General features: G+C 45.0%; 1 protein-coding gene across 2 annotated transcripts in view; it reads right to left on the bottom strand.

Moving 5' to 3' along the window:
• Positions 1-13,176, bottom strand: part of NMS (neuromedin S) — an 84,884-nt gene that overhangs the window by 13,303 nt on the left and 58,405 nt on the right. For both annotated transcript variants that reach the window (XM_040425050.1, XM_040425049.1), the window contains exon 4: positions 1,240-1,299. In XM_040425050.1, the coding sequence (XP_040280984.1) occupies positions 1,240-1,299 (60 nt within the window). The remainder of the gene's footprint in view (positions 1-1,239; positions 1,300-13,176) is intronic.

Consider the following 13,176-nt stretch of genomic DNA (forward strand, 5'->3'; position numbering starts at 1 on the left):
TTGGCAACCAATGCAATGTTTTTGCGCATGCACTGCATTGTCTTGATTGCTTATTCAAGCCTCATTCTGAATATGTCTTCTCTTGTAGCAATGGCGACACTTCTGCGCATGCGCATTATTTATACGTAATTCATTGATTCATGATTCAAGCTTCACTTTTAGCATTAGATCCCCAAGCCTCGTTTTAATATGTATTGGAAAATTGCACTGTGATCTAACGGACGCCATTTCTATGCGGTCCTACTGGTGTTTATACCCCCATAATCATGTTTATCTTTACCCCTGACAAAGCCACAGGCAGCGGTGATACGTGTAGGGCTTTATTCCTTCAACTCTAACTGACTTGTGAGACCGGTATCAATTGGTATGATGGATATTTGTATATTACTTTTTGCAGCACTAATCTTTGCACATGTATTTATTCATTACTAATGTCATATAGAGCTGTTGCTCTTATAGGCTTCACTTCCACTTTATATGCATTGGTCACTTTAGTGATTTCTCTATCAGTAGTTTTTGTCTGCTTTAGCTCTCACTATAATATACTACCTTATTAGGGGTTGATTGTGTGGAAGGTGGGAGATGTGGGCTTACCAATTATTTTTGCCGCACAGTTCCCATGTGATTGTTTTTAATGGTTTTTAACTTTCTCTGCAATCATATTTTGGATATTAATAAACTTTGGGATTTATTCACGTGACTTTTTGGTGTGCGGCATTTTTTCATGTGACCTTTTCTATTATAATTGTTTGTAGTCCTCTTGCACATGGGTAGCATCGTTTTCTTCAGTTGATATTGCGGTGCCCACTTCTCTTTACTCTTGTAATCAGATTACTGCTTTTTCTATTACAGATTAAGGGTCCATTCACACGTCCGCAATTCTGTTCCTCATTTTGCGGAACGGAATTGCGGACCCATTCATTTCTATGGGGCCACATGATGTGTGGCCCCGATCCGGAAATGCGGACCCGCACTTCCGGGTCCGCATTTCAGTTTCCCAAAAAAATAGAACATGTCCAATTCTTGTCCGCAATTGAGGACAAGAATAGGCATATTCTTTTAGTGCCGGTGATGCGCGGTCTGCAAAATGCGGAACTTACATTGCCGGTGTCCATGTTTTGCGGATTCGTGGATCCACAAAACACACACGGACGTGTGAATGGACCCTAAAAGAGTAGCCCTATGACCCATTACATTTGAAATTCTATATGCCAGAAAAACACTACACATTGTCCTTACCTCATTTACTTTCATTCTGTTGTAAATTGAGCTACAAAGGTCCATGACGAAATTTGAAATCTGAAAAAGGAATGATATTGTAGACATAGCCCATGAAGATAAGAAAGGGGAGGGAGTTTGCTTATATGTAAAAACCCTTCCTTAAAGGGGCGGTCTCACTTCAGCAAGTGGCATTTATCATGTACAGAAAGTTAATACAAGCCACATACTAATTTATTGTTATTATCCATATTGCTCCCTTTGCTGGCTGGATTTATTTTTCCATCACATTATACACTGCTCGTTTCCATGGTTACGACAACCCTGCAATCCATCAGTGGTGGCCGTGCTTGCACATGTATGAACTGAGTGCAACCGTGTCTGTTTATAAGGCAATGGCTGTAGCTGGCACTGGTATGTGGGCACTACAAGGTGGATGGTGGTCAAGGTGCCCGTTTAGAATGTCAGGGCTGTTATGTGACTAACATTACTATAAGAGCATCATGTGCTCATTATTGTGTCTGACACTTTGTTTTAATGACAGCTATTTAGCTATGTCAATATAATAAACATGCCACACACGTGGACAGTCCACCCCCCTCAAGATCACCACTTACATCACAACACCAATTATATACATTACACAGTGTTTCCAACCAGAATTTTTCATTTTCTGGACAACTTATCTGAAAAATTATGGACAGCCAACATTTTTTACAGACAAATTGGAAAACCACAGTGAATGATAAAGATTGTAAATAACACATGACTAATGCTCATCATACTGATAACAACACATAAGAACTGAGCTGTAAAATGATGATAATTTCCAACAAAAAAATTCCACTCAAGTACCTCCAGCCTCAAAAAAATCATGGACACTGAAAAAAGTCACCTATTTTTACGGACTGTCCAAAAATTTCTGAACGTTGGCAACCTTGACATTACATATAAAAGTCAAATAAATATTAACTCCTTAAGGACACAGCCTTATTTCACCTTAAAGGGAACCTGTCACCAGGATTTTGTGTATAGAGCTGAGGACATGGATTGCTAGATGGCCGCTAGCACATTCACAATATCCAGTCCACATAGCTCTGTGTGCTTTTATTGTGTAAAAAAAAAACGATTTGATACATTTCCAAATTCACCTGAGATGAGTCCTGTACGTGAGATGAGTCAGGGACAGGACTCATCTCTGGTTAATTTGCATATGTATCAAATGTTTTTTTTTACACAATAAAAGCACACAGAGCTATGGGGACTGGATATTGTGAATGCGCTAGCGGCCATCTACACTCACCTAAAGAATTATTGGGAACACCATACTAATACGGTGTTGGACCTCCTTTTGCCTTCAGAACTGCCTTAATTCTACGTGGCATTTATTCAACAAGGTGCTGATAGCATTCTTTAGAAATGTTGGCCCATATTGATAGGATAGCATCTTGCAGTTGATGGAGATTTGAGGGATGCACATCCAGGGCACGAAGCTCACGTTCCACCACATCCCAAAGATGCTCTATTTGGTTGAGATCTGGTGACTGTGGGGGCCATTTTAGTACAGTGAACTCATTGTCATGTTCAAGAAACCAATTTGAAATGATTCGAGCTTTGTGACATGGTGCATTATCCTGCTGGAAGTAGCCATCAGAGGATGGATACATGTTCTCATTCTGTTTACGCCAAATTCGGACTCTACCATTTGAATGTCTCAACAGAAATCGAGACTCATCAGACCAGGCAACATTTTTGTCTTTAACAGTCCAATTTTGGTGAGCTCGTGCAAATTGTAGCCTCTTTTTCCTATTTGTAGTGGAGAGGAGTGGTACCCGGTGGGGTCTTCTGCTGTTGTAGCCCATCCGCCTCAAGGTTGTGCGTGTTGTGGCTTCACAAATGCTTTTTGTAACGAGTGGTTATTTCAGTCAACGTTGCTCTTCTTTCAGCTTGAATCAGTCGGCCCATTCTCCTCTGACCTCTAGCATCCACAAGGAATTTTTGCCCACAGGACTGCCGCATACTGGATGTTTTTCCCTTTTCACACCATTCTTTGTAAACTCTAGAAATGGTTGTGCGTGAAAATCCCAGTAACTGTGCAGATTGTCAAATACTCAGATCGGCCCTTCTGGCACCAACAACCATGCCACGCTCAAAATTGCTTAAATCACCTTTCTTTCCCATTCTGACATTCAGTTTGGAGTTCAGGAGATTGTCTTGACCAGGACCACACCCCTAAATGCATTGAAGCAACTGCCATGTGATTGGTTGACTAGATAATTGCATTAATGAGAAATAGAACAGGTGTTCCTAATAATTCTTTAGGTGAGTGTAGATACTCATGTCCTCAGCTCTATACACAAAATCCAGGTGACAGGTTCCCTTTAAGGACCAGGCCATTTTTTGCAAATCTGACCAGTGTCACTTTAAGTGGTGATAACTTTAAAACGCTTTTACTTATCCAGGCCATTCTGAAATCGTTTTTTCGTCACATATTGTACTTCATGACACTGGTAAAATGGAGTAAAAAAAATTCACTTTTATCTATAAAGAAATACCAAATTTGCCCAAAATTTGGAAAAATTGGCAAATTTCCAAGTTTCAATTTCTCTACTTCTATAATACATAGTAATACCTACAAAAATAGTTATTACTTTACATTCCCCATATGTGTACTTCATGTTAGGATCATTTTGGGAATGACATTTTATTTTTGGGGGACGTTACAAGGCTTAGAAGTAGGGTTGTCCCGATACCACTTTTTTAGGACCGAGTACAAGTACCGATACTTTTTTTCAAGTAGTCACCGATACCGAATACCGATACTTTTTTTAAATGTCATGTGACCGTTTTGGGGGATCTGTGGATCTGTGGATGACGCACTGTCATGTGGGGGATCTGTGGATGGCACTGTTATGGGGATCTGTGGATGGCACTGTTATGGGGGATCTGTGGATGGCACTGTTATGGGGGATCTGTGGATGGCACTGTTATGGGGGATCTGTGGATGGCACTGTTATGGGGGATCTGTGGATGGCACTGTTATGGGGGATCTGTGGATGGCACTGTTATGGGGGATCTGTGGATGGCACTGTTATGGGGGATCTGTGGATGGCGCTGTTATGGGGATCTGTGGATGGCGCTGTTATGGGGGATCTGTGGATGGCACTGTTATGGGGATCTGTGGATGGCACTGTTATGGGGGATCTGTGGATGGCACTGTTATGGGGGATCTGTGGATGGCACTGTTATGGGGGATCTGTGGATGGCACTGTTATGGGGGATCTGTGGATGGCACTGTTATGGGGGATCTGTGGATGGCGCTGTTATGGGGATCTGTGGATGGTGCTGTTATGGGGGATCTGTGGATGGCACTGTTATGGGGATCTGTGGATGGCACTGTTATGGGGGATCTGTGGATGGCACTGTTATGGGGGATCTGTGGATGGCACTGTTATGGGGGATCTGTGGATGGCACTGTTATGGGGGATCTGTGGATGGCACTGTTATGGGGGATCTGTGGATGGTACTGCTATGGGGTGGGATATCTGTGGATGGCATTGTTATGGGGTGGGGGGATCTGAGGATGGCATTGTTATTTGGTGGGGGATCTGTGGATGGTGCTGTTATAGGGGATCTGTGGATGGAACTGTTATGGGGAGGATCTGTGGCTGACACTGCTATATGTCATCCACAGATCCCCCTCATAACAGTGTCCCCCAATACACCGGGCCCCGCCGCTCACCGAAGTATTTATAAACGTGAATCCTTATCCTGTTGTTAAGTTGAACTAACGCTGCCCTCTCTCATGTTCCCCTGTATCCCCCTGTATCTCCACAGCACTTACTTAAGCTTCCATAGCAGGCAGAGCGGACGGCACCAGTAACGTCACTCACTGACGTCGCGCGCCTGCCCCGCCTGCTTCACTCATAAAGGGGGCGGAGCAGGCGCTCTACGTCAGTGAGTGACGTTACTGCTGCCGTCTGCTCTGCCTGCTATGGAAGCTTAAGTAAGTGCTGTGGGGATACAGGGGGGACATGGGAACATGGGAGAGGGCAGCGTTAGTTCAACTTAACAACAGGATAAGGATTCACGTTTATAAATACTTCGGTGAGCGGCGGGGCCCCGCCCATAGTTACGCCCATAGTATTCTATTTATGTATCGGGGCGGGGTATCGGCGGCTGAGTACCGCCGAGAAAACTCGGAATCGGTCCCGATACCGATACTAGTATCGGTATCGGGACAACCCTACTTAGAAGTTTAGAAGTAAATCTTGAAATTTCTCAGAAATTTTCAAAAACCAACTTTTTAAGGACCAGTTCAGGTCTGAAGTCGCTTTGTGAGGCTTACATAATAGAAACCACCCAAAAATGACCCCATTCTAGAAACTACACCCCTCAAGGTATTCAAAACTGATTTTACAAACGTCGTTAACCCTTTAGGTGTTCCACAAGAATGAATGGAAAATAGAGATACAATTTCAAAATTTCACTTTTTTGGCAGATTTTCCATTTTAATATTTTTTTCCAGTTACAAAGCAAGGGTTAACAGCCAAACAAAACTCAATATTTATGGCACTGATTCTGTAGTTTACAGAAACACCCCATATGTGGTCGTAAACTGCTGTACGGGCTCACGGCAGGGCGCAGAAGGAAAGGAATGCCATACAGTTTTTGGAAGGCAGATTTTGCTGGACTGTTTTTTTTTTACACCATGTCCCATTTGAAGCCCCCCTGATGCACCCCTAGAGTAGAAACTCCAAAAAAGTGACCCTATTTTAGAAACTACAGGGTAGGGTGGAAGTTTTACTGGTACTAGTTTAGGGTACATATGATTTTTGGTTGCTCTATATTACACTTTTTGTGAGGCAAGGTAACAAGAAATAGCTGTTTTGGCACAGTTTTTTTTTGTTATTTACAACATTCATCTGACAGGTTAGATCATGTGGTACTTTTATAGAGCAGGTTGTCACGGACGCGGCGATACTTAATATGTATACAATTGTTTTATTTATGTAAGTTTTACACAATAATTTAATTTTTGAAACCAAAAAATAGTGTTTTAGTGTCTCCATAGTCTGAGAGCCATAGTTTTTTCAGTTTTTGGGCGATTATCTTAGATAGGGTCTAATTTTTTGTGGGATGAGATTATGGTTTGATTGGCACTATTTTGGGGTGCATATGACTTTTTGATTGCTTGCTATTACACTTTTTGTGATGTAAGATGACAAAAAATGGCTTTTTTTACACCGTTTTTATTTTTTTATTTTTACGGTGTTCACCTGAGGGGTTAGATCATGTGATATTTTTATAGAGCCGGTCGATACGGACGTGGCGATACCTAATATGTATACTTATTTTTCCACCTCATCACCACGAAGGCTACGAGGAGATTGACCCCTGACCTCTGTAGGGGCAGGAACAGAGAGAGGGTTTAAATCCCCCCTCCCACCACCAACACCAGTGTTTCCTGTCCCTACAGAGGACAGGGGCAGAGAGAGTCTCCCTGTGGGGAGATGAAGATGGTTCTTTTCCTGGCACCTACCGGTGTTCCCCCTGCCCTCCTGCGGTCGGCGTACTAATGCTGGGCAGGGGTGAAGGAGGGAGGCCTCGCTCCATTATTAGATGTGAGCCTGCTCCCGGCTGCGATCTCCCGCCGAGCCCTTGGGGCGTTCGCCGGGTGCGCACCGAAGTGCTTCTGAGGGCGGCCGACGTCACTTCCGGTGGACGAGGGAAGTGACGTCATCCAGGAAGCGTCTCCAGCTTCAAATTTTGGCGCCAGCAAGCGCTGAATGCCTCCTGTACGGCATACCTGGAGCTGTGTGCGGTCATGTCGGCTGAACCCCGCTCCCCTGGAGACCCTCCTGTGCTGCCTACTGTAAGTCCCCTGTGGGGAAGCGCTTGTTACTCTGCTACTTGTTCTTAAACACTGTACCAGGTTGCCTACTCCTCCTCCTCCACTTCTCAGGCTTGGGGCTTTTTTTTTTTCTCCATGGCATTTATTTCATGGCTGATAGGGATTATTTCCCCCAGGCTCCTAAGGAGGCCCAGAAAAAAAATCTGAAAACAGGCCAAATGCGTGTCCTGCCTCAAACGGCTTCCGGACGATTATCGCAAGAAACTCTGCAAGGACTGTATTTCTAGTGTCATTGCGGAAGAACAGCCTTCCTTCCTTGAGGAACTGAGGTCTATGATCCATGATGAAGTGAAGACCTCCTTATCCCAAATTTCCCCCCCTCTCAGGGACCCGCCTCCACCGAAAAGGCGAAGGGAACCCTCTCCCTCCTTATCTGACCCGGAGGTAACAGGGGAAGATGCCTCTACATCTAGAGCCTGGGAGGACGAGGAGGTTTTCTCTGATATTGACACGGCTGAGTCAGAGAGGAAATTTTGTTTCTCGCTAGATGAGATGCCAGACCTCTTAAGGGCTGTCCGGGCCACGATGGGGATAGAAGATACCCCAAAAGCCCACTCAATACAAGATGAGATGTTCGGGAGACTCCGGGTTAAGAAAACCCGCGTGTTTCCAATTAACGAAAATATTCAAGACATGGTTCTGGACAAATGGTCCAACCCTGAGAAACGGTTGGGGGTTCCCAAATCCTTCAAGAACCGGCTATTATTTGATTCTAATGAGGTGAAGATCTTCAATGAGACTCCCAAAGTGGACATTCAGGTCGCTAAAGTCAATAAAAAGACAGCCTTGCCCTTTGAAGATACCTCACAGTTGCGTGACCTATGGATAGGAAGGCGGATAGTCTCCTGAAAAAATCATGGGAAGCGGCCATGTTGAATCTAAAAGCTAACATCGCGGCCACCTCGGTAGCTAGGTCCATGAGGTTGTGGCTTGACGAGTTAGAAAATCACATTAGAGATAATACCCCAAGGGAAGAGCTACTCAGTTCCCTCCCCTTATTGAAGTCCGTCACAGCCTTCATGGCAGACGCCTCGGCCGAATCTGTTAGATTCGCCGCGAAGGATGCTGGGCTTTCCAACGCTGCCCGCCGCGCCTTGTGGATGAAGAGCTGGTCGGGCGACAATACTTCAAAAATGAAGCTATGCTCCATCCCGTTTTCGGGGGAATATGTCTTTGACCCGGTCTTGGACCGTATCCTGGAAAAGGCCACGGACAAGAAGAAGGGCTTCCCTGAGCAAAGATCCTTTAAAAGGAAATATCCCTTTCAGGCCCCCTCTAGCCAGAATAAACCCTTCAGGGATAAGGGAAAGTCAGGGCGTTGGAGCTATTCTAAAGGGGGTAGGGGTAGAGGTAACCCCTCTTCCTCCCAAAGTAAGTCCTCCGACAAGCAATGACGCCAGCGTGGGGGGGAGATTGAGGAAATTTCTGACTCCGTGGGAGTCCATTACCCCGAATCCTTGGGTCAGGGACATCATAAAATTCGGTTACTGAATCAAACTTTCCTCATCTCCCCCAAACCGCTTCATCATTACGAATCCAGGCTCCTCCAGCACTCGTTTAAAAATCCTACAGGGAATTCAGAGCCTTCTAGCTATGGACGTGATAGTACGGGTCCCCCCTTCTCAACTGGGGCAGGGCTTCTATTCAAGCCTTTTTCTGGTGGAGAAGAAAGAGGGGTCTTTCCGTACAATTATAAACCTGAAAGCCTTGAACAAATTCATAACTTGTCGAAAGTTCAGGATGGAATCCCTAAAATCCCTGATCCCCTTAATAGGGAAGAACGCCCTGATGTGCTCAGTAGATCTTCAGGACGCCTACTACCACGTCCCAATTCATCTGGAATCCCAGAGGCTCCTAAGATTTGCTATCCAGGATCACAGGAGGGTAAACCAGCCACTTCCAGTTTACGGCCCTCCCCTTTGGGATATCATCTGCACCCAGAATCTTTACGAAGCTGGTAGTCGAGATGGTAGCCTTCCTGAGACAAAAGGGACTAGTGATTGTTCCATACCTGGACGACTTCCTCTTGGTTGGGAACTCGGAGGACAATCTGAGATCAGACTTACTAACCTTCCTATCTCTCATCCAGGATCTAGGATGGTTGGTGAACCAGAAAAAGTCACATCTTGTACCTTCCAGCACTATCCAGTTTTTAGGGGTCATCCTGGACTCCCGGGCTCAACGTACCTTCCTTCCACCAGACAAGATCAAAAGCCTCCAACTGAAGATTCGTCGGTTTCAGAACAGGAGGTCTTGTCCCATAAAAGAAGCCATGAGCCTCCTGGGCCTTCTTTCATCCTGCATCCCGTCCGTTCCCTGGAGCCAGTCCCACTTTCGATCTCTTCAGCTATGGATCCTCAGATCTTGGGACAGACGACAGTCCTCACTGAACCACAAGGTTCTGATCCCCCCTGCGGTGAAGATCTCCCTGAACTGGTGGAAATGTTCAGCCAACCTGTCCTTGGGAGTCGCCTGGGAGAAGACCCCCTACATCCAAGTTCTCACGGATGCAAGCAAAAAAGGATGGGGTGCGAAAGTGGGAGATCACTTCTTTCAGGGCTCCTGGGTTCCAATAACCCGCTCCCAATCTTCCAACTTCAGGGAGATGGAAGCGGTCAGGAAAGCTCTGAAGGCGGCAGAAGCCCTCCTTGTGGGTCATCACATAAAAATACTTTCCGACAATACGACGACGGTGGCGTACCTTTCTCATCAGGGAGGCACGAGATCGGAGAAGCTGATGTCCATCGCAAGAAAAATCTCCGACTGGGCAGAGTCCCGCGTGAGGTCCATCTCCGCAATTCATTTGAAAGGGATACTAAACGTGGAGGCAGACTATCTCAGTCGTCAGTTGATAGACCATACCGAATGGTCTTTGAATCAGGACGTGTTCCAGACTCTGGTGGAAAAGTGGGGCACTCCGCAGGTGGACCTGTTTGCCTCCAAGAAGAATGCAAAGGTGCCAACGTTTTGTTCATTGAACCCTCGAGACAACCCTTGGGCTCTAGATGCGCTGACGATTCCTTGGGACTGGGATCTCTGCTACGCATTCCCACCCTTGCCTCTGCTTCCCAGGGTAATTCAAAAGCTCAACCTAGAAAACTCGACTCTGATCCTAATAGCTCCCTATTGGCCGAAAAGGAGCTGGTTCCCTTCCTTAAAGAACCTATCGATAGAAGACCCGTGGCCTCTTCCCTCCAGGAGGGACCTTCTTCATCAAGGGCCGATACTTCACCCAAACTCGAGTTTCCTCAAGTTATCTGCCTGGATCCTGAAGTCCAGAGGTTGAGATCACAAGGACTTTCTAATCAGGTGATTTCTACCATAAAAGCAAGTAGGAAGAAAGTTACCTTCTCTATATATCTGAAAATCTGGAAGCGCTTTTGTTCCTGGAGCGGCAGTCCTGCCCCAAATCTAGAGCCACCCAACTTCCAGAAGATCTTAGATTTCCTCCAGCAGGGACTTGAATTGGGTCTCAGGCCTTCCACCCTGAAGGTACAGGTCTCGGCCCTAGCCTGTTTTTTTTTATCAAGACCTAGTCAATCATCGCTGAATCAGGAGATTTATGAGAGCCGCTTCTCGACTTCGTCCCTCCCTGAAAACTAGGATCCCCAATTGGGACCTCAATACGGTGCTCACAGGCCTGACCCTCGCCCTGTTTGAGCCCTTGGCCAGTTGTTCTATCAAACACCTTTTTCTAAAAACAGCCGCATCACCAATGATCGAATTGTCCTAAGATTAGATTCAGGTTTTCTACCTAAGGTAGTATCAGACTTCCACCGGAACCAGGAGATAGTCTTACCTTCCTTTTGCAGTAATCCCTCTAATGATAGGGAGTCTAGCTTCCATTCTCTGGATGTGACACGTTCAGTCCTGCGATATCTTGAGGTATCTAAAGATTTCCGTAGATCTAATAACCTATTTATCCTTTTCTCAGTTAAGAATAAGGGCCTAAAAGCCTCCAGGTCCTCCTTAGCTCGGTGGATCAGGGATTCCATTTCCATTTCCTATGAGTCTCAGGGCCTTCCTTGCCCCACAAATTTGAGAGCCCACTCTACTCGAGCTATGTCCTCCTCCCAAGCCGAGCGGGCAGGAGCTTCCCTGGATGATATCTGTAAAGCTGCTACCTGGTCTAGCATTCACACCTTCACTAAGCACTATAGGTTAGACCTATCCAGTTCAGACCTGTCTTTTGGACGTAAGGTCCTTCAGGCGGTCCCCCCCCCCCCCCCCATGGCTATAATTTTTTATATCTCCTCGTAGCCGTCGTGGTGATGAGGTGGAAAGCCGGAATTAGACTTACCGGTAATTCAGTTTCCACGAGATCACCACGACGGCACGTATTTTCCCTACCCCTTATTAACTTTCCTGGGAGGTTATGAAGTAATACCCTCTTGATTTGTTATGCTTTGTTCTCACCACTTTTTTTGTCTTTGTAATTTTGGACACACTGGTGTTGGTGGTGGGAGGGGGGGATTTAAACCCTCTCTCTGTTCCTGCCCCTACAGAGGTCAGGGGTCAATCTCCTCGTAGCCGTCGTGGTGATCTCGTGGAAACTGAATTACCGGTACGTCTAATTCCGGCTTTTATTTATGTAAGTTTTACACAATGATTTAATTTTTGAAACAAAAAAAAATCATGTTTTAGTGTCTCCATAGTCTGAGAGCCATAGTTTTTTCAGTTTTTAGGCAATTATTTTGGGTAGGGTATGATTTTTGCGGGATGAGATGACGGTTTGATTGGCACTATTTTGGGGGGCGTATGACTTTTTAATCGCTTGCTATTACCATTTTTGTGATGTAAGGTGACAAAAAATGGCTTTTTTTTACACCGTTTAAATTTTTTTTTTTTTAACAGTGTTCAACTGAGGGGTTAAGTCATGTGATATCTTTATAGAGCCGGTCGATACGGACGCGGCAATACCTTATATGTATACTTTTTTAAATTTACTTAAGTTTTACACAATAACAGCTTTTTTAAAACCAAAAAAATGATGTTTTAGTTTCTCCATATTCTGAGCCATAGTTTTTATTTTTTTTCGGCGATTGTCTTAGGTAGGGTCTCATTTTTGCGGGATGAGGTGTCGGTTAGATTGGTACTATTTTGGTGGGCATACGCCTTTTTGATCGCTTACTGTTTTAACTTACTGTACTTTTTGTGATGTAAGGTGACAAAAAAATGGTTTATTTAGCACAGTTTTTATTTTTTACGGTGTTCACCTGAGGGGTCAGGTCATGTGATATGTTTATACAGCCGGTCGATCCAGACGCAGTGATACCTAATATGTCATTTTTTATTTTTATTTTTATTTTCTATTTTTTACCAATTTTTTTTTTCTTTATTTGGGGAAAATGACGTTTTTGTTTATTTTTACTTGAAACTTTTAATTTTTGGGGGGAAAAACTTTATTTTTTCAACTTTTATTTTTACTTTATTTTTTTGTCCCACTTTGGGACTTCAACTTTTGGGGATCTAATCCCTTTTACAATGCATTCCAATACTTCTGTATTGGAATGCATTGGCTGTATGAGTAATACTGTGTGTATTACTCATACAGCTCCCGGCCTGTGAGATCCAGGGGGCTGGATCTCACAGGCTCGTCACCAGAAGGCAGCGCCAATGCCTAAGGAAGGTATCGCGCTGCCTTCCATGCCATTGGGTCCCCCCTACAGCTGCATGGGGACCCGATGGCACCGCCGCAACAGTGAAAAGCCGCAAACCGCAAGTCTGAATTGACCTGTGGTTTGCGGCGATCCCCGACACGGGGGGGTCACGGGACCCCCCTCGCATTTAGCCAAGGTGCCTGCTCAATGATTTGAGCAGGCACCGGGTTCCAATCACCGCCTGCCGAGTGGCGGTGATCGGAAATACACAGGGTGTACAGCAGTGGCGACTCTAGGAACAATATAGAGGGGGGCACAAAGATACCACAGTCAAAAATGGGGGGGGGCAAAAACAAAATAAGTATATATAAATAAGATTACAAAATACGAGAGAATTGCGGTATGCAGGGATACATTTATAATAAAACAATTTGCTTACAAAAG

The sequence above is a fragment of the Bufo bufo genome, chromosome 3, assembly GCF_905171765.1.
Source record: "Bufo bufo chromosome 3, aBufBuf1.1, whole genome shotgun sequence".
In the NCBI taxonomy this organism is placed as follows: domain Eukaryota; kingdom Metazoa; phylum Chordata; class Amphibia; order Anura; family Bufonidae; genus Bufo; species Bufo bufo.